This window comes from Pogona vitticeps, chromosome 1 (assembly GCF_051106095.1).
Source record: "Pogona vitticeps strain Pit_001003342236 chromosome 1, PviZW2.1, whole genome shotgun sequence".
Taxonomy (NCBI): domain Eukaryota; kingdom Metazoa; phylum Chordata; class Lepidosauria; order Squamata; family Agamidae; genus Pogona; species Pogona vitticeps.
The window spans coordinates 209,195,895-209,221,591 of record NC_135783.1 but is presented as its reverse complement, the minus strand read 5'-3'; the positions used below and the strand labels follow the sequence as shown (position 1 = coordinate 209,221,591).

Genomic DNA, 25,697 nt, shown 5'->3' with positions numbered 1-25,697 from the left:
TTCACTGTTCCTCATCACTTCTCCTTCCAACCCTTAGATCTGAATGGTGACAAAAACAATACTAGAAATATACACTGGGGGCTTCTTTCACTTTTTTAAAAAAATACTCCATTCCGGTCTTTTTGAGGAGATATATTTTGCATGTTATAGCATTGCTGAATATTTGAGGCTATTATTAAGCTTGCTCAGCTGTCAAAATCCTAAGAAGCCATGAAGCCTAGAAATGACAAAAATAACTCGAAATAAAAATTCTGACACAAAGCCTCTAGAATTTAGTGAGAAAGGCATGACTACGCTAACTTTAAAAATAGAAAGAGGCCCTATATATAAGTAGAAATGAAGGTGACAAGATATTTTTAAAATGCTGATTTGATTGGATCCAGATTCGTATTCTATGACTTGCTTTCAGTAAGAGGGGAAAAACCCAGCTGTGATGGTCATAAAATGTCAAGGCAAGATATAGCATTTAAAGTGAGTTCTGTTGCGTGTATTTCATCCAAAAAATTGTTCTTGTGGTGATTTTTTTTCAGCTATTCTTCACCATCACGATGAATTGTACTTGCTTCCCATCAAAATCTAGATCTAGATAATCTAGATACATTTCAGTCTGGCCTCGGGGCTGGTTAGAGGGATGGAGACAGCTATGGTCGCCTTGGTGGCTGACCTACGCCAGGAACTGAACAGAGTGAGCGTGTCCCCCTTGGGTTCTGCTAAACCCCTCAGCAGCTTTTGATACCATCAACCATGGTATCCTTCTGGACCCTCTCCCTGGGACGCGATTTGGAAGCACTGTTTTATCGTGGCTCCAGTCCCTTCTGGAGGCGAGAACTCAGAAGGTGGCTCTGGGGAGACCCCTGATCAACACCCTGGCTAACGTCCCTTGGGGTTCTGTTTTGTCTCCTGTACTATTTAATATCTACATTGAAGTGCTGGGAGAGGTTGCCCAGAGTTTTGGGGTTCATTGTCACCAGTATGTGGATGATATCCAATTCTATCTCTCTTTTCCATCAAAATCCGAGGCAGCTATTCCGGTTCTAGAGATGTTTCTGATGGCAGTAAAGGACTGGAATAAGGTGAATAAACTGACACTTAATCCAAACAAGACAGAGGTGCTCCTAGTTAATTGAAAGACATATCAAGGAACAGGGATGCAGCCTGTGCTGGAGAGGGTTACACTCCCCGTGCAAACACAGTTTTGCAGCTTTGGTGTGTTCCTGAACTAATCTCTGATGCTCAGATTTTGGTGGTGGCCAGGAGTCTTTTTGTACCATTAAAACTAGTGCACCAGCTGCGCCTGTTTCTTAAGAGGTCTGACCTGGCCACGGTGACACATGCGTTAGTTACATCCTGACTGGATTACTGTAATGCACCTTTAGTGGGGCTGCATTTGGAAAGTCCTTGGAAACTTCAGTGGGTCCAAAACACTGTAGCCAGATTGTTAACTGAGGCTGGTCAGAGGGATCACATAACCCTCCTGTTACAGCAGCTGAATCTGCCGTTGTACAGAAACAGGTTCAAGCAAGAATGTGTTTGCTCACATCAATACTCTTTTATCCTAGGAGGAACAAAGTATGTTAGCAATGGAAGAGGAAGGGACAGTCCAGTTGCCACTTGAAGGACACTATAGGTAAACCACTCAGTTCTAATGACTTTCCTCTCTTTTTAAAAAAAAAAATAAATGAATGAATGAATGCTAGGCATATCATGGGCTACAAGAGATGTGGAGTAGTAGATACACTCAGATCCTCCCTACTGGAAAAGAACATTTTAAAGCATCTGTGGTGAGAGGAGGGGATTAAATTGAAGCAGATGCCCAAGGAGGACTGTGTTTAAACTTCCCCCTGTTCCATTTTCCTGACCAGACTCTTATCTTCTCCACCCCACCTCCACACACGCACACATGAAAAGGTACACAGATACTTCTTTCCCAGCAGATTTTTCAGATATTAGCAAGGATGATTTTCACAGAAAAAAAAATGTTATCTTCTCCGACATTTCTACTCCTTTCCAAATGTAAAGGTCAATGCACTGCTTTCAAATTAGAGATCTCCTGTATCATATCTGTTTTGGCTCTGACCTTGTGCAGAATCATGAAACATTTTGTTCCACCCATTGGCAGTAACACAGGCCTCACGTTGGTTTGTTGTACATTCAGGGTGTAGACTTAACTGTATGGAGCAAGAGAGAAATCATGTTTTGAGCCAGTTAAAGCCAGCTGTATCTACCGTTGTTTAGAGGAATACTGTTCAGGCACCCATGAACATCTTATAGGCAGTCCTGTATGTGGCGATTTTAACTTTTGTTTCCCACCTGTTTCTCCACACGGCTCTTATCCAACAAGAAGAGTTGGACATGGCAGCCTCTTTGGCCAGTGGTATTTTGAAAGGTACAAAATGTAGATTAATAAGTAAGAAGAAACAACAACCACAGGAATGCTTAGAACGTTAAGGCCCTGAACTCCAGTGCACAGTATAAGTCCACACCACTTACAAGTGTTTTATTCCCATTTACTTCAATGGCAAGATGCTTAATACATGAAAAGAGATCTCTATGTGTAGAGTCCAACTCCTCTGAAAATGAATAAGGAAATTACTTTTGATATACATTAAATTATTCGGAGAGCTAAATTATCCTCATTATAAGCATCTGAGCTCTATTTTATACATTTTCGATAGTAGTTTCAGATGTCTTTTTAATCCAGTGTTCACATAGATCAGAGAACAGTGTTTGATTGAATCTACCTGTGTGTGTGTACTAATTATTTTCCAGAGATGATCCATCTGTAATAAATATTTCTGATGAGATGTCAAAAACAGCCGTGTGGAAGACAATGTTGATATCATCAGACAATACTAAGGAAAAGGAGTCCAGCTTTCCTTCTAAAAGGTTTTTTTCCTAATTTCTTATAGATATACCATATGCTTTATTACTGTGCATAGATTTTACATACTGTGATAGGTTGAAATGCCAACCCAATATAGTACATTAGTGTGTGAACTCAGATAATCCAGTCCTTCTGCATACATCCAGTCCCTTCCAGTCCACACTGCCAGTGGACTATCACACAGCATCCTTAGTGCATCACAGGGCAATGCATTTACAGGCTTCTGTGTCACCCAAGTGTGTGTGCACACACACACACACACACACACACACAGAGAGAGAGAGAGAGAGAGAGAGAGAGAGTGTTTTTGCAGCCATACAACCTTTAAAACCCATTGAATGTTTTTGATAAGCTCCCCTGCCCAGTTCTTAGAGCCTGCTGTCTTACCTCCTTCTATGTCAAGCCCAGTTCTGAAACCTGCAAGGGAAGGAGTTGAGGGGGGGCATGAGAGATGCCTTTGGGCGGGATGCACAAGCCTTCCTCATCAGCTTGCAAGAGGGTTCCTGCATTTCCACCATCCAGCCCTGCCTTCATCTGTGACCCTACAGGTGGCAGACCACAAAGCTTATCTGCCATCTGTAAATTTGAAGGGTAACGCGTGACTCTTTGCACAAGGAATCCAGGGAAGGGAAGGGCTTAGGTTCCCCATTCCTCAAGATGTATTTTTTTTGTACATTTGTTTCCTCAGTTTTGTGGTGCTGATATTGCAAGTTTTTGCCCCACAGCTGCTGCGACACTGATCCTGCTAGTCACCTTGCATGTGGAAGTGTCATCATAGGGATTTGGAGCAGCAGGGACCATAATTGGGCTTAATGCCATTTCTGCAAGAGTATGTATGCCTGTCACTTACAGAAACCTCCACATGGAATGGAGGGTAAATAAATCCCTACCCATGGCTCCCCTCCTTTCCCAGCTGCTGTTTGGTTTTTTTAAAAAGGCATATAGAATTCCTGCTCTTTAGATGGGTTCTGTCTTCTGCCTCTTCCCCTTCCTAATAGTCTGGTTGTCTTTGGATCATAAGTCTACAACCAAGGACTGCTCTTTTTAATTTAATTATGGGACAGCAGCTAATTCTGAGGTGCTTTATAAATTGTTGTTAGTGCTAGCACACACACACACACACACACACACACACACACACACACACACACACACACACACACACACACACACACACACACACACACCTGCATTAATGCCTTGAGATGATCTGGGCTCAAAGGGTGTGTTTCTCTTAAGGCTGTCAGGCAGCAGCAGCGTCACCGTGCTTCTATCACTGTGGTGAGCCTGCTGCATTGTCACCATCTAAGCTAAGCTGCTAGAAGCAAGAAAATGGGGACGTGACAAGAGGTTCTTGTTTCTTACGGACTTGGTGTGGAACCTTCCATGCTTGGCCCTAATTGCCTAGCACTTTGTGCAAGGGGGGAATCCACTAAACACTTGCATCAGAGGAAGTCACTCCCGTGTAACGAGAAGCCAGAGAACATTGGGGCAGACATAGAGCACTCTAGCCACAGAGCCTTTACGCTTTCAACAGGATTTTAGCATCAGACTAGAATATGTGATGTAGGACCTAATGTCACTGCAAATCATCTGTCATTTGTCTTTTTTAACTGGATAGGTACATTAGAGGGGGCAGATGCAAAAGAGGGCAGGGCTACTGTACTTTTAATAGCTGTGTGGAAGAGGGAATTATATCAAGTAATGGCTTTTAACCTATTGATGTACAGGAACACTCTTTTATTTCACTTCTGGACTGATAGGAATGTGAGTTAGCATGCTCATTTCACTTTCAGAAGATCACTTTACCTGGGGTCTTTCTCCAAGAAGGACTCCCAGAAAACCTTACAGATAAACCAATTTTTTAAATGCTCCAAGGTTACCCCTGTATGCTGCCTTACAATTGAAAAGGCCTAAGACAAAAGGAAAGATGGATGGGGAAGGAAGAAGGGAAAAGCAAACTCTGGTCACAGTTCCTAAATGTACAGTCACTATAATGACGAGCATGACAACTGTTGAGGGAAGCTAATGGAATGGCTCCCTCTAAATGACAGGAGAGAAAAAAAAATCAAACCTAGTTTGTCTCTCAGTTCTCATAAAATGAAAGATCACATTTCTTCTTCTGGCACCCCCTTCCAAAGCAATGTTTCAGTATCAACTCTCTCTCTCTCTCATGCTACACCTTAAAGAGGAGAATAAATCTGGCCAAATTTCAGGCTGCTAGGTGTAGGGGGTTGCATTCTAAGGTCTTTAGAATTCTGCTTTTAAAAAACTCAGTCTGTGTCTGATTGGAATACATTTGTCAACTTACCTCACTCTGGCTATTTTGCTTTGGTACACATTTCATAACAATTGGTCTAAATTGGGCCAATTTGGGTTAGTAGTTTTGGGTTTTGGCCAGAGTGGGTGCATCGTCCTAATTACAACCTACTGTGTCTGAAGTGGTAGCTTGTAATTCATTACTCACTGAAGTAAAACCTCTTAATCATAAAAATCTACAATACTTTTGTTTTTACTATTTTTGGAATGTATTTATTTCTAGTCCACTTTAATTCTCCCAGGACTGTTAAAAGAGAGGTGACAAACCTGTTGCCCTCCAGATGGTATTGAACTACAGTCCTCCAGCCCCCATTGGTACAACCAGTGCTCAGGCATGATGGGGAATGTAGTTCAGCAACAGGTGGACGGGCACCCATCATGTTCCACTAATGGAACAGGCTGGAAGGGGTGCTGAGCAGCAGGAAGAACAGGATGCTAGTGGGCCCTTCTCCAAGTTCTCCCACGTTCTGGCTGCTGTGTTCATGTCACAGTGGGTCACATCTTCAATTAACAGTGGAAGTTTAAAAACAGAGACCTCCTTTTCTTGCTACCTCTCTGCTGATGAACTGAGCATATATGCAATCTTGTTTAACTGCTGTTTTCCCCCAAAGCGTCATTCATTTTGAATTAACACGATTTTCTACTTAATTGTTCCATTATTCACATTTCTACCCTAAGCTCCCCTTCCTAATCTCTTTTGAAGCTGATCCCCCAAAGGTAAGATCCTGCCCCCTCCCCAACTGCTGCTTTGATTGCTACTGATTGGTGTCTTTCAGAATCCTGGCCGAGTGAACTGTGTGTAAATTTTGGGGAGACAAAATTCAATAGAATGCCATGGAAAGTGCCTGCGGAAGGCTGCTTGGTATAGACATGTTCTTCTGTGATCATAGAAATCCAACAGGCACATTTGTTTGCTAAGCACTCTCATTTAACCAAAATTTAGAATGTCACGTAGCAGTCTCAGTTACGAGGCAGAAATATGTTAGCTGTAACTTCAATGGCTTGGCTGGGGTGAAGGCACCTGCTTTTCTCCAAGTGTTTTGTCACCCCAAAATGGCATGTGGCTTCTGCAATGTTCTTCCTGTCCCTGAGCAGCATAAACAAGATGATCAGTTGGCAGCTGGAGGCCCACAATCCTCCCGGTCCCTACCTTGAGCCCAGTGTGGCTGCATTCCAAAGGGAGCGGTCCTCCCCAACCAATGACCTTCGCAGGAGTCCCCTGATGGGCATCTTCCAGCCCAGGAGATGGTGCTGATTGGGCAGGAAGCCCCAGGTGATTAGCACCACCCACTGGCTTTTGTCCATGCATGCTCCCTTGTCCCATAGAATGTACACCATTCAAAAGTCACTGGCAGATGATACCTGATTAGGGCCTGGCGGAGTAGACTAGCCATTTCATATGAAGAGCAACAGGCTAGGGACCTCCCCAAGAGCAAATCTGTTTACTGTCCTTGCAAAGGCTTTGGCTTGGGTTGCATGTAGGGCCCTGCCAGCTGGTTTCTGTGCTGCACTTTGTGGTGGAGTCTGTAATTGGAGATGGGGGGGACAGAATAAATTTACAGAGCCAAACGGGCTGAAAAGAAAAGAGGAAGGCTGGTGCAGATGCAGTGTAAACACAAATGGAGTTCCATTTTCTAGAAAGCAGGACAAAATATGTGCATATGTATGTACAGACTGAGGAACCAATATTTCTGTAGACAAACTAGGTGGCCAGAAGCATGGTTTCCTCATTGTAATGTGTGCAGTCCAATTCAGTCAGGTGATCATGTGAGTTTGCTAATGACTTGGTAGGAAGGGAAAAAGTGTAGATTAAAGGCAATCAATTATTCAGCTTCTTGTTTGTGCAACTTAAAATGCCAGCATTAAAATACATGACCAGTTGTTATTTGCAAAGGAAAGTGTTGCTGTTTAAATCCGTGAAGTGATATTTTTTTGCTTGCATGCTCGCTGATTTGTATGCCGGTTGATTTTACATTTTTTTTATTACTCTTTAATTACCTACTTTGCCTTCTTCTTTATCTATGATGTTGACTGGTGTTTTTCATAACCACATATATATCCATAGCAGTGGCATTTCTGCTTATGCTTCCCAGACTGTATGTGGCAGCATGAACAGCGAAGGCAAATGGTGTTGTTTGACAGATGGCTCCCCCTCCTCAGTTTAAAAATGTTGCCATGTGCGGGTTGTCCTCTCCACCAACCAACCTTCCCTTTCTTCTTCTTCTTCTTTTTCTTCTTTTCCCCCAACCTAGCACTGAAAGCCGGAAAGAGAAGAAAGCTGACTCAGGGAAAGGCGTGGACCGCGAGACTTGTCTATGACTTGCTCTTCTGTTTGCCTTTAGAAGCAAATGCGGGGAGTGCCACGATAATAAGTGTACTGCTTTGATCAGTTCATTGTACAACCTGTCCTTCATCCTAAAGTAGCACTGGTAATGTAAGTAGTGCAGTTGTACTTCGGTTCACTGTCTGTTCGTCCTCGCTGGGCCATTTGTACCTGCTGAAGCCAGCCATAGCCAGGGATGGAGTCCCTGTCCGTTCCTTCCCGGGGTTCCAGCGGTCTGAGCCTGTGTCGCCCATTCAAGAAGCGAACAAAGTTCCCGTTCAGGCGTCTCTCCCCGTAGATTTCCTATGTTGCCTCGGTGGCTTATTTTCATTGCTTCTTCATTTCACAAAACAAACACACTTGAAATAGCCCTTGATTTTTCTTTTTTGAAAAATAGCTTAGCTTCCAGCCAGCTATTTCAAGAAACCCAAGCAAACAAGAAAATGTTAGTTTTAGAGCTATTTTTAAAGCAAGGAGTGACTCATTCCTATAAACTTTTAACCATAAGAATGAATCCCCACCCACCCCACACGCACCTGTTTAAAATCATGGCTTTTATGTGTGTGACTGTGTGTGGGTGTGTGTATGCGTGCACATGTGTGTGGGTGTGGGGATGTGTGTGTGTGTGTGTGTCACTTACAGGATCAGACCCTCTATTTGTGCAATTTTCCTTGATTTAATACTGGATATTTAATATTTAAATTTATATGTGACTGGAAAAATAAAGTAATATAATATATAAAGATATATAGGATATAGTTAACATTCTCTCATCTTGTCTGGAAGAAGAGCCACATCTGGTGAGGTGCAATATCCATACAGTATTTGTTGTGAATGCAAGCTATTATTACAATATCTTACACTGTACTGTACTAAATGTTGCAGTGGTGAGTCCAGCAGCTGCACTGTGGCAGAAATGATCTACATTTTTTTTCTAGCTTTCTGGATTATAATCCTTTACAGAACTGTGTAGTGAAGATTTCCTTCCCCCAACTCAGGTTGATTGGTTGGGCTACTTATGCTTGAATACTATACTTAAATTCTTATATATTGTTCTATACTTGTCTGACTAAAGACAAGTATCAGTTTTATCCAGGTAGAAACCCAATATATATATTTTTGCTAGAGGGCTCTTTCCAGTATTTTTCATCACACTCTTGCTGGACAATTCTCTCTCTCTCTCTCTCTCTCTCTCTCTTTCCCTCTTTCCTCTTTTTAGGTGAGGGCGGTGGCTTTTGTTTTGCTTTGTTTTTAGAAGAACGTTTTTGCAATTTGTCAGTAAACTCTGGACAAGACGTCTAGGCAAAAGTCTTGAGCATGTTTCAAGTTACATTGATATCACAAGAAAAGACGTACGATTGTGCTTAACTCTTTCATTGATACCATACTCAAATGTGCTTAAATTAAGTCTATAGTGATGGTCCCATTGAAATGAATGGACGTTTAATACAGGTTTCAGTGGGCCAGATTATGACCACAAAATGCTCACTTTTGAAAACAAAACAAAACTCAATACTTGGCCTTTCTTAGGAATATAATTGAATTCCCTTGTACTTTCCACATATTTTCGAATCGAGGTAACTTTTGTATATGCCATATAGATTGTATTTCTCCTGAGGTTTTTATTATTAGTCAAAGTGCAGTTGTCAATGGCATAAAACGGGATCTGTCCCTTTTCCTACATGCCGCTGCCTATGCTATGAAAGATCTCCATGAGAATCAGTGGAGGCCTTTTCTCTCCTCCCTTTTCTCCTGGGCCATTTTCAATCAGGGTACACAGAGCTAGGTATGGACAGCAAAGTACCCAACCGTTGCCTCTAACAGGATGGTTGAGCACATTTCCTGTATGGATCTGGCCTTACTGTTTGTCCAGATAACTAGGTGCACAGATTAATCATAGTTGGGACTTTCTTAAGTAATCTCTGTATGTGGAGGAGAGCAGAATATGTATGGACAAGAGCTGAAAAGTTCAGTCTCCATCAAGGTGGTGAACTGACCTTGTCATTAAAAGGAGCTGTTGGTGCACTGCTAAGGTATTGAAATTGGTTGGTGCATGGTTAGGAGAGAACTGGTTGCAATAAAAAGTGAATATAAAAGTTTATTTTGATATGTTTTTAACTTTTGGGAGGGGGGAAAGTTTATTGGTTATTTTATTCAAAATGAGATTTTACAAATGAACCAGTGCTATACTGATAGGGAACAAACATTGATGTTGTTTCAGTGTTCAAGATCTCAGAAAAAGTGCTTTTTTTAGAAGTTGCCCAACACAGTAAAATCCTAGTTAGCCATGTTTCACAACCTGGCATGCCTGTAACAGCTAACAGAGTGGCTGATAGCGTACATAGCAATAGAGGCTGCCTGTGCAACACCCTTGGATGCGAGAATAAACCTAGCTGAGAGCCCTGGAAGGGCCTTCCAGCACCCTTTCCAGTAAGGGTGCTGGAAATCTTGCACTGTGGAACTGACCTCACCAGTATATGGGGCTTTGTGCTTGGGTGTTTTCTTTTTCCCTCATAAGGCGGGCAATCTCATGGCATCTGAGATGTGCACTGTATACATGAAAAATGCAAGAAGGAACATGGATTTTCCAAAGAAAAAAAAGCATGTGCTGTTTTTGTGAATGCAACTGAGAAATGGCATTGGTTTAACCACTTTACCACATATCTGAGCAACAGAGTTTGGCCTATGAGACACTTTTGGCCTTTTTTGTTACCTGCTGCTTCTCCAGATCTTTACTACAGAACACTGTAGAAGGAAGGGGTCAAGCTTGTCCTCAAAAGAGCCCTTGTCTCATGCAGACACTCACACCCTACACTTCTAGTTGGACAGATCACTTGGCTTCAGATGGTGTTTGCCTCATAAGATACACAGATGGAATCCAGTGTTACTCCTGCTTTATAGATATATGGAACTGAGGCCAATAAGTCAAGAGCATCCCTCAGCCCTTGGCTGCCATTTGCCAAGAGTGAATGCTGTGCTGTATCCTCAAAGGAGCCTGCCACTTACCAGTTCCTATTGGGGCAGCCAGCCACTAGAATCACAACACCAACTGTACAGCAGGAGCCAGGAAAGGCTCCCATCAAGAGTGGCAGCCCTGAGACATGGACCCCAAACATCTGCATAGGCTACCCATTGTTCAGTGACCTGCAGAGTATGTATGTGCCCAGGTTACCCCCATTCCATATGCCTTGTTATTTCAGACATTAAATCACACCAGCTGCTCTTGTGCCAAAAGTAGGCTAAATCAGATAGACATAATACAAAGCTTTTCTTGTAAGGTTATTTTTGGTCTGCACAGATGCTGCTTCTTAGAAGATTCTTTGTAGCATCATCCAAATTTTTCAGATTCATATTATGCAAATATTTATTCAAAGAAAACAATTGCATTAAATAAAAATGTATATATGAATTTAGATAAAAGTACAGCTACATTGAGAATAAAATGCTTTGTTATTGTGTACTTGATGATCCACTGTAACATTCCAGCTATTTCCAGGTGAGCCTTCTAAAGCAGTGCAGTGCACATTTGTCCCAGAAAAAGAGACTGCTACTGTTTTAATAGGATCCTGGTGTTCTGTTTCAAAATGATCAAACACAATCAGAAATCTCACCTATCTAGCTTTCTGAATACTAAGAAATCAATGTATTGAGTGACATTCTGCATTACTTCTGTTCAGTACTTTTGACAGGGTTTTTTTCCTACAGTTTTCCTGTTTTTGTGGGGATATCAATGCTATTCCAATGTTAATTCCAACATTTTGAAATTACACACATAAAAGAGAGTAAACTGGAAACGGTAGTGTTATATTTACTTTTAATTTCGTATTTCTTGGTCACAATGCTGAATTTCTTGGATGTAATTTATTACAAAAGTTTAAATAAAGTGTACCTGTGAATAGAATACTGTGTTTTTCACATCTTGAGAGATGTTATGTGGAAATAAAATATTTACCCTAAATGTTTTTCATGTTTATATTTATCACATCTGTCTGGGTTAGCCATTCTACAAGCAGTTTAGACTTACTCTGCTCTCATGAGATCAGACAACAGGACCGGTCCTACTGTTAGGCAAAGTGAAGTGGACACCTTAGGCAGCAGATTATTGTTAAGGAAAGGGCAGTAAGGTATTAGTGAGTGAATGTTTTTACTGTTGCCTTTTTATTACCAGGGATGGGGAGAGGTGGCTGTGGAATTTTCTGCCATATGTGCCAAAAATAATTGTGCCTCATCCCTGGCTGATTTTTATTCTGTAAAACCAAGCTGCAATTTCTTCTAGGAAATAAAATTAACAGAGGACAGTTAGAAAACATTAAGAGTGTGCATGCACACTCAAAAGGCACTGTGCAATTTGTTATTAACATTCTGCACAGTAGTATTTTTGAAAGCAAACTACATTTTTCACTGAAGTTCTCTCTATTTTTGTGACTTGTATCAAACAAAGTTATAATTTTTCATAACTACCAGTCTTCTTTGCCTGTTTTGAATTCAGTCCATTGTGCCGGAGAAACCAGCACATGCAGGATATGGGTTCCTTGATGGTTTTTTACCACACTTACAGCAGGGTTTTCAACACAAGACTAATAGACTTTACTGGAGTTAATAAAACAGTAGCCTGAAAATAATGATCTCTGATTAATATTACAATTTTTTGCAAAGAATACATCTGCTGCAACAACAACTTGCTTTAGAGAGAGCTAAAAAGCAGGTGCATGAATTATGATGGCTAATTTTAAGAAACAAAATAGCCAAGGAACAATATCTGGTAATAAAAACATAGCTTTGTTGTTATTTAGTCGTTTAGTAGTGTCCGACTCTTCGTGACCCCATGGACCAGAGCATGCCAGGCCCTCCTGTCTTCCACTGCCTCCTGGAGTTTGGTCGAATTCACGTTGATAGCTTCCATGACACCGTCCAACCATCTTGTCCTCTGTCTTCCCCTTCTCTTGCCTTCACATTTTCCCAACATCGGCGTCTTTTCCAGGAAGTCTTCTCTTCTCATGAGATGGTCGAAGTATTGGAGCCTCAGCTTCAGGATCTGTCCTTCCATTGAGCACTCAGGGTTGATTTCCTTCAGAACAGATATGTTTCTGTCTTAAATATGATGTAATAGCTTTATTACATCATATTTAAGGCAGAAACATTTGAAGAACCATTTTACTTCCATTTGAACATAGTGGGATTTACTTCTGATTCTTGTGCTTTGAGTTTACAGTCTCTTACCACAGGTATTTTAGGCACACTGGTCATAGTAGTACTATGGAACTTCATGAGTGCGATTATAAAACCAACATAAATTATAAGTATAGGAAATAAGTGAAGGCAAAGGCTACTTCCAAGTTACAGAAACTAAATTGCCCATTATATTTTCTTTCACAGTTGTCCTAATGTTATCTACACCTGAGGCACCTACACCAGAGTGTACTGTATTTTACCAAGTATACGACCCTCCAATATATATAACAACCCCCTAATTTTGACCCTTGATGGAGGCAGAGGAGCAGTTAATGGGCAACTGCTCCTCCACCTCCATCTCCTCCTGCTGCTGCTGTCTCCGCTGCCCGCCCGATTACCCCCCCCCATGCGACTGCCGACTGCCAGGGCTCACCTCCAGCTCACGTCGGTGCCTTGCCCCCTGCTCTAAGGAGACGATCACTGGAGGAGGCAATCTGGCAGCGGCAGCAGGAAGAGGCGCCCGAGCGCACACAAATGCTTGTTTGCCTCCACCTCTGCCTCCTCCTGCCTCCACCACCGGAGGGGACAAAGTGCGACGTGAGCTGAGCCCGTCAGTCCCAGTGGAGGTGGTGATCAGGCGGGCAGGGAAGGCAACAGCAAGAGGTGCCCCGAGCGTGTGTGAATGCTTCCTTCCATGTATAAAACAATGCTCAATGTTTCCTCTGATTATTTTAGGAAAAAGTGTTTTATACACGGAAAAATACGGTATATGCTGTATCTGGTGTAAAAGTAATGAAACACAATGCCACCCAAGACTTATAACTGAAGCATTTTACTTAAGCAAAGGGTAAACTTTGGTGTATATCAAGGCTGATTTCCTCCCAATAATCTTAGGTTACATTTTTGATCCCTACAAAAGAGAATGATCTGCTCAGGTCATGTATCTGCCTTGATTGTAGCCGCTGAACTACATTTACATCCATGGGGGATAAAGTATGTGCAAGCCATTTTTCTTTTCAGCAATTCTGTGCTATTTCTGTGAATATTTTGCATTGATTGATTCCACCTTCCACGAGTGGAACACCTCTATCCACCCGGAGGCAAATCCTCGTCCAACTTTTAGATTTCTACAAGTCCTAAGGCACACAGGCATCAGTATTCACAGCATTTGTAGGTGCTTCATCAGAGCTGACAGCATATAGAACAACGTTTCAGACAAGAGCCCGCAGTTCATGCTGAGACTACATGTCTGTTGCTGATTCTCAGTGTTCTGCCATTGCCAACTTCAAGGTTCTGGCTTCATTCACTGGGACATCAGTGTGCAAAAAAAAACAGCTGGATTACCCACCTGATCTGACTGCAGAATTTGGAGCCTAAATAGCTGGAATTAATTCCCTTTTACAGGATTCTTAATGAATGGCAGCTGGCCTCTTGCAACATTGTGTGCTGTGGGTTCTAGGATCTGTTCTACAGGTGTTTGACAGTTCTTCCATATGTTGCCAATCTTAAAAAAAAAAGGGACAGGCCGACATTTCTAGCCATCTCAATAATTTTACATGGTATTCCTTGAAAACCAGCTCCAGAAGTTTTACAAGCCTTTGTAGCTGGTTTCAGAGTTCAGGGAGTAGGTGGGTTGCAGTGGGCAGGAAAGGTGGCTCTTCCTGATTCTGCTAACAGAAACTATTCCATCATCAGCTACATCACCTTTGGGATTCCAGCCATTTACTACAGTTTAAATTTTACTGCAAATCTCCATCCAGTCCTTTGGCCATTTTTAAAATTACTGTCACATACACTACCTGTTTCACTCATTGGCAGACATACTGTGTACTTTCAACACAGTCCCTCTGAGTTTTATAACTAGGAGAAGAGTCACCTGCAGGTGGGGAGTACCTGGGGAATGGAACAAGGAAGGAACAAGAACACCACCCAGCCGCACAGTCCCAAAGCCTCTGTGTCTCCTTTTCGCCCACGGCTGCTTTTGTCCTGGCTTGCAAGCGATCCCAATCACAGATCTCTCAGCCCACGGGGATGGTTCCGTCCTTACAGGCTGTTGCCTACTTTGGCTGCAATCCACTAAGCATCTACAGAGAGCCACAGCTCAGGTTCAGCTTCTCGGCATCTTCCACATAAAAACATGAAGTTTATCGGTTGGAATAGCCATTTTTATACCAAAATTACTGGACACACAAATGCAGCAGAAACCCGTGTGTTTCCTCCCCATCACCACCTCAGGTAATTGGCAACAAAGAGCACTTAAAAAGCCAATTTGCACTTTTGCTTCAAAAGTGGACAAATCAATTATTAGAAAATGCTGTCTTCCCATGGCTGTTGCACACATGCCTTTGCTCCTCTGTCACATACAGAGCAATATATGTAGGAATTTATATGAGGAAGACTGCTGATCCACTCCCTTCTCCGACATGCAAAACAAGCTCTACACAGAAGGGAGAGGAATCGCTTTAGCATGTGTGCCGGAGCAGTACAAATCTTTGGTTAGGGCTCTGTAGTGAGGTTTTTTTGTGGTTTCCTTCATTCAAGTTGCCCATAGAGGTCAATTTGGCTGTTATTCAGTGAAACATGCAATAACAATTAATTAGAAAAGTCCTTTTTCTGAAAGCCTCATAAAATTTCAGTATGAGACGCAGAATCTGTCACCAGTATTAGGCCAATGCGAAGCACTGCTTGATAAAATGGCTCATATGGGTGTAAATGTGATTGTGGGCTTGGCCTCCAATTCCATGGTCCTTATCTGTATACCACTGGAGAGAAGAGAACAGAAGGTATCAGATGCAGCTGATATGCAACATCTTTTATAGAACAGTTTCACTGTAAGAACTTACTACAACTGTTTTCTAGCTGCCCTGTACTTTGCTATTAATACTGGTAAAATATTTTAAAACATTTGTCAATCCAGAATATGTTGCCAGTTTTGAAGTAAGGGTGACTTTTACATGGGGATGACCAAATCCCCCCTCCCTGATTTTATCTGTTCCCATTTCCCCACTATAATGGCCAAAATCCTCCTGTGTAGCTGCATAAACAGCGTTCCTCTTGGAGGTGACTTGCCTCAAGAAATCTCTGTAGACATTCTATGTTGCATGCTGAGTCCTGCAGCAAAGCCGGCAATAGATAATGGTTACAGAGATTTCTTAATGCGAGGCAATTTGCTTCCAAAAATTATGCTGTTTGTGTGAGTGTTAGTGTAACTAGACAAGAAGATTTTAGGCAATGTGCTTTTGTATGTTAATTTCATGTATATTAACTTATTTTGCATGCTTTCCCCTAATATACATATATGTATTTTAAAGATCTATGCTTTAATACACATTTTTTATTAAAGAACTACAACATAAAATCTGGAGAAGTGTGAATACAGTATTGAATTATAGCTGCATTTTGATTTGCACATTACTTCAGGAAGAGTCACTGCAATAAGCTTGCATTCAAATGCAAACCAATTTCTCCTCATTCATTGAAACAAATGTTGGAGGAAAATTATTTTAATGTTACAAAAAATGCTTAGTTTAGTGAAACAACTTGCAGTATTAAATGTTTGATATCATTGGGCTCAACAAACTTAAATCCAGTAGCTCTGGGTTGACTTTCTTGTGAAATGCTGCCTGTTGATAAAACTAAGGGCAATGCTGCAATCCAATTCCACTGGATGTATAGTTATAGAAGGAGTGTCCATTTTAGTCTCTGCAAGCAGTATAGGTAAAAGTTTTTAAAAAGACAAAAACGTGGTGGCACCTTAAGACTAACTTTTCTATTTTTTTAATGCGAGCTTTTGTGGATAATTCCACTTTATCATACACAAAAGCTCACATAAAAAAATAAAAAAGTTAGTCTTTAAGGTGCCACAATTTTGTTCTTTTTAAAAAAACTTTTTTTTTCTAATTTGCTTTTTTACTCAGAAAGTTGTCCTGTGCCCCCTAACCACATACCATTGCTTGGAAATCCACCTGTGCATCAACCAGAGCTTTCGAGATCTGAGCTCCTTGCTGGAAGTGAACATTATCTGGGAATTTTTTGAAATGGGAAAAAAAAAACCATAAAACACATAATATATAATCTGAGAAGAACAGACAGCATGATAGGGGAGGAGAACCAATCACGAGAGCCACTCCACCCTTCTCCTGCCCACCCTACTAGACAACAAACGTACAGAAATGAACAGTGGCTTTTTTCAAGATTCTGTTACGCACTTCTCTTTTGTTTTTGTTGTTTAGTTGTTAAGTAGGACTTTCTAAATCTCACCCTAGCAAGATTCCCTGCAAAAACACCTGCCTACATCATGGAGATTCCCTTCCTTCCTGTGAAAATGGAAGTCCAGTTTCATTTACTACTTTATTCCATTTGTTTTTCACCCCTTGTTCTGTGCAGGAAGCTTATCGTTTTGCACAGCTTAAGACCCTATCCAGTGAAACCTGCACAGGAAATATGCCATTCCTTTTTAGGAATGTTAACAGTTCTGCCGAGCTTAGTGGGTCTTCTGCTGTTTCCAGATAATCCCATGCAAGAAGGATGCTATGAAACACAGAAATTATAATCCTTTTGCCCAACTTGGTGTTTCTTCTCCCTTTCAAAGGCAATCCTGCACAGGAAAGATGCCCTTTTTTGTTTGGAACTGTCACAACCCGGCAGAGCCTGGCACTTCCAGAAAAAAAAACCTGCAATACCCTTAGACAAACACACATAGTGACAAAAATAAATTTCTGGAGTGCCTCACCATCTGCTGTTCCATGGATCAGGAGATAATCAACTTTTCGAAAGTTCTCGGCTCTGGCCATAACAGTAGAATTCTGAAACAGGCAAAAACAAATGTGAGGAAAAAAATAACCAACTCCAAATTCAAATATAATTCCACCTGTAATCTAGCTTCCACAGACTAATCAGTTAAAAAAAAGTTGGTGTTTAACTCAAAGCAAAACCAAACCAAACTATAATGCCAGAATATTATTGCATTACATAAATCCAATACTGTACTGCATAAGCAAGCTATACCATCATTCAAACTTATTCTGTTAAATCGTGGCTAAACTGCAATACTGCATCCAAGACTCTGCTCACGACCTGAGTTCGATCCTGACAGGTTCAAGTAGCCAGCTCAGAGCTGATTCAGCCTTTCATCCTTCTGAGCTCGGTAAACTGAATCCCCAGCTCAGTGTGGGGGCAATGTATAGCCTGTATAATTAAACTGTAAACTGCTCAGACAGATTTCTAAACTCTATGGGGCGGTATATAAGCAGCACAGTTAGCTTTGAGTTGTGCATTCAGACATACCCAAGATATATACCTAACTGGAAGGAGGCGTTTGGCCAGATATCAAATTCTAAAACCGTTTAAGGCCTTGTAGGTTAATATCATCACATTGAAACTGGGCTGGAAGCAAACAGGAAGCCAGTGGAAGGCAGCCAGGGTGGGGGAGATGTGTTGGTATTTCCTTGCCACATTCAATAATCTGGCCGCTGCATTCTGGACCCGTTGCTATCTCTGTAGCAGTCCCAAGGGCAGCCCCATGTAGAGGGCATTACAGTAGTCTAATCTCTAGACTACCAGTGCATGAACCACAGCTGGGTGACCTGGTGGTGACCTGGCTTAAGTGGAAATAAGCAGAACAGTCTACAGACGCTACCTGTGATGCCATTGGTAGTGCTGGGTCCAGAAGTACACCTAAGCTACGCACCTCATCCTTTGTGGAAAGACTGACCCCCCAAGAAAAAAGGCAGGGAGGTGCCCAGACCACAGACACTAGGGGCCCCCAACTGCAGGATTTCCATCTTGTCCAGGTTCAGCCTCAACCTGTTGTTCCTCATCCATCCCAGCACCGCATCCGGGCAGCGCTCAAGGGGCGGGACAGCATCCACTGCAGAAGGGTGGAAGGAGAGACAGAGCTGCGTGTCATTCGCATATTGGAGACATGAAGCTCCAAAACTCCTAATGACCTCCCCCAGCAGCCTCATATAGATATTAAATAGCATTGGGGAGATGATTGACCTCTACGGGACTCCACAGTTGAGAGTCCACAGAGTGGACATTATCTCCCCAAGCTGAGCTCTCTGAGGACAGTCCCTGGGGTAGGACCAAAGCCAGGCCAAGGCCTGACCCCCAGTCCCTAACCCTGAGAGCATCCCCAGGAGGATACAATGGTTGACATTGTCAAAGGCCACTGAGGGGACGAGGAGGACCACCAAGGACATTTTGTCCCTGTTGGCCTCCCTCAGGAGGTCATCTTGCAGGGTGACCAATGCTGTCTCCATGCGATGATGCGGTCTGAACCCGGACTGGAAAAGATCAAGGGCACTGGTTTCCTCCAGGAGAGCCTGAAGCTGATCAGCCACCACTCTCTCCACCAGCTTGGCAATAAAGGGGATATTGGCGACTGGACAATAGTTGTTAATATCATCAGCTGCCAAGTTAGTTTTTTTTCCAGATCAGCCTAATGAGTATCTCCTTGAGGACATGTGCATTTAGCCATATACAAGTGGGGTCTTGACTTGAGAACTTAATCCGTATTGGAAGGCGGTTCTCAAGTCAAAAAGTTCTCAAGTCAAATCTGCATTTCCCATAGGAATGCATTGAAAACCATTTGATCCGTATCTGCTCTTTTCCGTCCATAGAAACTAATGGGAAGCTGCTATTCTGCCTTCGACCACTAGAGGGGGATATTTTGTTTCTTTTTTTCTTAGGTCAAGAAAGGTTCAGGGAAGGCAGGGAAAATACAGTCCAGGCAGTACAGTACCAGGCAGTCCGAAGACTGTCTCCCAATCCACTCTCTAAATGCTGGGAGGAGTGAGGAAGCAGACAGGCACCCTTTTCACTGGCCAACAGTTAACTGAAAGTTCAAATTTTGCACTTTCCCTGCCTCCCACATGGGTTTTTTCAGTTCTTAACTCAAATCTAAGTACTTAAGTCAAGTCAATATTTTCCTATGAGAGCGGTTCTTAAGTCAAAATGTTCTTAACTCGAGCCGTTCTTAAGTCAAGACCCCACTGTAACAAATAGTGAGAAAACTACAAACACTGCTTGCAGAATTTCCCTCACATACTCATTATTTCGCAATAAAATACTGGTCAACACTTATATCAAAACACAGAAATGTTAATGTTACTTTCTAGACTACAACTTCCACAGCTGGATGTGGAATTCCCAGTGAGATGTAGCCTGGAAAAGTATCATTTCCAAGCTTTGGCATACCCGAGAATGCTACTTTGACGCAGAAGATGGGGATCACTGTACTGATATGTCTATGTCTGTGTTATGCAAAGAAAACTTAAGCCCTAAACGGTTTGGGACCTCGATACTTGGCAGATCATCTCCTCTCACCTAAATCTACCCGAATCACCCGCCATAGCCAGCAAGGACAGTTGAGTGGCCTAACACCGAGAGAGGCCCGGAAAGAAAGAACAAGAATCCAGGCCTTCTCGGCAGTGGCCCCTCAACTATGGAACAGCCTCCCAACAGAAATCCATCTGGCACCCTCGCTGGGTGTTTTTAAAAGCCATTTAAAAACTTGATTCTTTAGGCAGGCCTTCCCTCCAGTCAATAAACTGATCTTTATTCTTTGTCTTTTACATTATTTCATCTTGGCAATGATTTACATAAGTGTTAAAATTATGATGTTTTTAAATGATTTTATGATATTTGTTATATTGTGATGTTTTTATTATGTATGTAAACCGTCCCGAGTAGACTTTGTCTAGGGAGTGGGGTAAAAATCTAATAAAAGTAAAAGTAAAGTAAAACTTCCTTGTAGAAAGAAAGATGGGTGGATGGTTAGGCCATATATTTTTACTCCTGCAGAACCTTGTGGCACAGTGGCTAAACTGCTGTACTACAGCCAAAATTCATGACCTGAATTCAATTCCTGTAGCTGGCTCAAAATTCACTCAGCCTTCCATCCTTCTGAGGTTGGTAAATTGAGTGCCCAGCTTGCTGTGGGTGGTGGCGGCAATATGTAGCCTGCAGAATTAAATTGTAAACTACCAGAGTGTGCTTCGAGTGCTAGTATATACACAGCACACATTTTTTTTCCTGACATGCATCTTAAATTGTATCCAGGAGATATGGTATCACTGTGTAGTGTGCTTTGAATGGCCTGCTACCATCTGATGACTGATGACAGCATTCTGCGCTAGTCATCATCAGTGCATGTCCCCTGTAGAAATAACAGTTTTTAAAAAATGATATTCCTTTACTCTCTCAGCCACTTCATAAGATAAACTGCTATGCCCGTTGAAAGGATTTGTGCCTAAGCAAGCATCAACTCTTCCAAATCTGGCACTCTAATTCCTACAAAACACTGGACTTTCTTCCACCTCTGTTTCATACACAGGGAAAGAGAGGGAGATGCCTGCAAAGGGCGGCTTCATTTGTATGAATGGCTGGATAATAATCAAGCACTTTGGGGCAACCAAGGGACTAGGTAAAAAGCAATGCTATGAAACATCATCATGGACCAAGGGTGTCTGGTGGCCACAGGCTGCATGGGTTACTTGCACAAATAAATGCAATATGGAAAAGCACTTGGACGTCACAATAAAATATTCAGTATTTTGTCCATATATATCCCTCCAGATTAGTACAGGGCTCCCCATCCCCTTGTAACGTTGCTACTGTATTATTGATCTAGTATCTCTAATGCTTTCCAAGTAATCTGAATGACAGTGAAATATTATATTTTATATATGATGTTTATATATATTTATATGTACTACTAAGAAAATATACTTTAAAACTGGAGTAATCATGGGACCATAAATCAGGACAACTCTGAAACAGGATACAGTATTAGCAAGAGGATAATCCTGCATGAAGAGCTGGGCCTCAATAAGAGCAAAGCGACCCAGAAGGAACAGGGCAGGGTTAGTATTCAATATTCCCAGACGCCATTTCTCTTGGCCCATTTTCTTCATTCTCCCAATGCTAGCATTCTAAACAGCCCCACAAAGACCAAGGTCCCAGTTCACTTGGGGAAGTAAAGGCCGGAGTCCCCCTGTGGGTGGGAAACCATGCATATATGATATGTAAGGTGCCCATGGAATTGAGGCCACAGCATCACTCCATGCTTCCTCTCGCTTTTTTTCCCTTTCCCAAGTGGTGTGTCATCGGACTGGCAGCACCACTGTTCAGCAGGCAGATCACTGCTGGTTCTCCCAGGCAACCATTAATATCTATCCAAAAGGAGGAGACTAATTAGGCAGGTTGTTACATAGGACCGTTTTAGGCCCTCTGGGTATTCCCAGCCCTTGACCTCTTGCAGACTAGTAAGTATCACGGCAGTTGCTGTCCATGGAATCTGTTACACTTTTTTAGAATATCTAAGCTGCTGCAAGAAATAAACAATAACATTTTAAAAAATCCAAACACATGTAGACCATTTATTCTCTTGGTACACTGACCTAATTTTTTTCAGTGCTTACTGTCAACAAACTTGTATATAAGTAGTTTACCAGGGTCAAAAAGCAGTCAGACGTGTAATGTAACAAGAAGTTACTTGTCAAGCAACCTTTAAAAAAATATTTATGGGATAAACTGGGCCATAATTAGTCCAGCCTTACAAGCAGCAAACCAAGCTCCACATTTCCATGGAAAGAGTTACACAATTGATGCAGCCAAATACAGCTGTGGGGTAATCTGCAGGCAAATAACTATCTCTTACACAGCTTTCCTGAGTCCAGCTGGATGAATTTTTTGCTGGCCCCTGCTACTCTCTTAGCTCTTCAGGCCACTGCAAGGAAAAACTGGCTTTGTGGAAAGATCACAAAGCAGTCAACATTTTATCAGCACTCAACAAACAAGTGAAAGTTTGGCTGGAATCTGAAGGTCTCTCTCCCTTTGGCATATTTCTTGGATAATAGAACAAATGTCGTATCAGTACAAGATGGCATATTTACAAAATTGTACCCTGTTTTGCATAACCTAATGATGCAGCAGTTCTTGAGGACTGAACATTTCAAATCTGCTAGCGGGAGATTGCCAAATCTATGACTGCTTCAAATAACTTGCCAACAGCATATCAAATTCAGAGAGAGCTGCAAAACAACCTCTCTTACAAGTTTAAACAGTCCCCCTGGTGCATGCTCTCCTGGCAGCCCACGACAGCTGGTAGCTGCATCAGCATCCCCTCCCTTCTCCAAAGCAACCAGCTCAGTGTTTTGTTTTGTTTTTCCCTTTTTCTTTGAACATGTTGGTCCAGTTTCCATCAGGCCTTCCCTTCTTCCTCCTGGGGTGGTAGGAAGTTATATTTTTTAGTTCTCCACCTATTGCATTTTTCCCTTTCTCTTCTAATCTCCAGTCTGGAGGACCACACAGAAAAAGTGAGAGTGTATAATGGTTGTTGTGGGTTTTTCAGGCTCTTTGGCCATGTTCTGAAGGTTGTTCTTCCTAATGTTTTGCCAGTTTCTGTGGCCGGCATCTTCAGAGGACAGCATTCTGTGCTCTGCTGTAGTTGGCTTGGGAGTGGCCTTCGCGAATACACTGAGAGTGTGTACATGTGCATTTATGCACCTGCGCGTGCATATGTGTCCCTAAGCATGCACATATGGGGAGACACATTTTACTATTATTCCTGGTTTCACCATACTGCAACTGTTTTTTCCCTCCATCTCCTCCTTTCACACACTTGTTATAATGGTGTAGGAGAGGGTTACAACTGTGGGATTGCCTTGTGGACATGCACAAGCCTTCTTGGGCATGCAGACATGTAAACTAGAAGGTCCTACATTACATACATTTCTGCAGTTTTTTAACTTCCAGGAGAGGATTCTTGAAAACGTAGCTACCTAGGGCTGGTAAATCCATGTGCGCTATCAGATGCCTGCCATATCAAGTGATGACTTGCACACCCAAAAGTGCAATGTCAGCTATAACCCCACTGGCAGAATTATCATAACATCTTGCATCATCTCAAACTGCAATGATTTCCACTGAAAGTTTGCACAATGAGCTGCCAGGCATCTAAGTATTTGCTCGTTACATGATGTGCATGCTTCTGTGAATCAGGCTGCAGAATATCCTCACACACCCCAGTGCATTTCATTAAGCAGCAGAGGCCGCCCATGAAGCTTCCGCGGCCATCACGTTCAGCCACTACCCATGAAATGCTTCTCCTGTGTAGACAGAAACTATGTGGATTGATTAAAAGTGGAGCCACATCTTTGCTCACACAATGTTCCAAAATGAACTTGGTGCTTGCTTGTTACGGTGAAATGTGTGATTAGGAAGTCCATGGCAATACAACAGTATCATACAGAGGGGAAAAATGAACAGATTTCATCCATTCACCTCAAAGGCTAACTTTAAAAAATGATGTAAAGAATGCACAACTAAAAGCATGTCCGTGCTTGCATGTGCACATGTGCATCTACGTCTGACTCAGTAATATGGGACGTCTGGGTGCCCATGCTGTAACTTGCCTGGCTCAGTTTGATAGCAGATGAAAAGGTCAGGAAACAGAAGACTGATGGGACCGGGGGAGGAAAACAGACATGAAATCCTCACCCAGATTCAGTGTCTGCCGTTTCCTTCCTACATGTGTGCCTATAACTAAAACTGAAATGTTTTTGCACTTTTCTCTTTGGTGAGCCTGTTTTTTTGCTCCTGTTCTGAGCTCCTGTGTATGACCTTGTGGGCATGCACAAGTCTTTGCTGGGCATGCAGATATGCAAACTATCGGGTCTCAAGCAACAACTGCTGTGACTGAATGTTTTGTGTGCCTATGTCATAATAAGCACTAGCAGATGTATCAGACTGGGCAATCACTCTGCAGGGCATTTCCTCAGTTTGTTAACCATCTATGAACTATCAGCAGAAAATTTTCATTTAAAAATAAAATCAAACCATTGCTTTGCTGGCATTCCTTAATGAAACCTGCAACCCAACCTTATGCTCCGGCATTTTGCATTCAGATCCCATAAAATTAGGGAAAACAGGTCCTGACATGAGTAAAACCCATATCCACCTCTGCTACTTCCATGCCTATTTCTATGCACTGCTATTTGCCACCCTGAATTCCAGAGATATTCTGGAAAAACTATGACAAGGAAAGGGACTGTCTGCCATGTAAGCAGAATTTAAATAGTTACTTTTATGATGAATGAATATGATGACACAAGGAAGCTATCTATAACTGAGCAGTGATTGGATGATGCTCTGGTCCCCACTGCTCAATTCTGGGTTGTATTAATATGTCATTATATTCACTCTTCTTAAAAGTAACTTTCCAAGCTCTGCCAGGAGGAGAGATCATGTGGACACTTCTAGCTTATTTAGCATGAGATCCCTCCGTCAGCTACAGCAAAAGAAGTTGCTGTTTGTATTTCTACATTTAAAATGAATCTCAAGCATTACGATCTCTCTTGAATAGACAGTGTTAAGAATTGTGCCTTTTTAATTAAAAAAAGATTAAAAAGAAAAAGAATGTTTAATGCTTGACTGACTCTTTTAAAAAAGGATGTGATCTCTCAAAGATCCTCCAGTCCTCTTGAAGAAGGAAGTAGAAATACAGGGAATAATCAGTTCCAAGAGAAAGAGAACGTTGGGGCCCTGCAGAGAAACAGCATCCACCCAAGTTAACTTTTTATACCATGCAAAGTATTTCTTCTCCTTGACTCTTACAACGACATGAATTGAAGAGAGTAGTATTCCCTTTCCTACTGTCAGGGAATATGAGGCATTGCCACAATCTGATCAGTTTCCCTCCCCTCCCTTCCCCTCCCTGCTAGCCCAGCTTGCAACCTCTCCAATTTAATCCTCTGAGTAACACATTGGAAACCTTTAACTCTTTGGTACTGGCAGTTTCAACGTGGACACTGCCAGCAATGGATGCGGCGCCAAGAAAATGCGACTCCTGGCACCAAAAAGGATTACACAGTCCTCTGGTGCCATCTGTGCTGCGAAGTTGCCGAGTGACATTGTGCACCCAGAGCAGTAACATTTCAATCTGTAGCAAGTTAAGAGACTTCCATTTCCATAAGTGCCTTGCCGGTCTGCTAC

The 25,697-nt window shown here is 42.1% G+C and overlaps 2 protein-coding genes across 21 annotated transcripts in view; one reads left to right on the top strand and one right to left on the bottom strand.

Moving 5' to 3' along the window:
• SLC4A10 (solute carrier family 4 member 10) overlaps positions 1-11,484 on the top strand; it is a 233,026-nt gene extending 221,542 nt beyond the window's left edge. For 11 of the 20 annotated variants that reach the window (XM_072982321.2, XM_072982301.2, XM_072982319.2 and 8 more), the window contains 3 exons: positions 1,560-1,627; positions 2,770-2,886; positions 7,456-11,484. In XM_072982321.2, the coding sequence (XP_072838422.1) occupies positions 1,560-1,627; positions 2,770-2,886; positions 7,456-7,522 (252 nt within the window). In that variant the 3' untranslated portion in view covers positions 7,523-11,484. Of the gene's footprint in view, positions 1-1,559; positions 1,628-2,769; positions 2,887-5,881; positions 5,921-7,455 lie in introns of all 20 variants that reach the window. The other 9 variants (XM_078394833.1, XM_078394801.1, XM_078394830.1 and 6 more) reach the window with 1 other exon arrangement.
• A 2,030-nt stretch (positions 11,485-13,514) lies between these two features.
• DPP4 (dipeptidyl peptidase 4) overlaps positions 13,515-25,697 on the bottom strand; it is a 71,869-nt gene continuing 59,686 nt past the window's right edge. The window contains exons 24-26 of the mRNA XM_020798351.3: positions 17,431-17,503; positions 16,646-16,719; positions 13,515-15,460 (exon numbers count right to left, since the gene is read on the bottom strand). Coding sequence (XP_020654010.3) covers positions 15,362-15,460; positions 16,646-16,719; positions 17,431-17,503 — 246 coding nt within the window. The 3' untranslated portion in view covers positions 13,515-15,361. The remainder of the gene's footprint in view (positions 15,461-16,645; positions 16,720-17,430; positions 17,504-25,697) is intronic.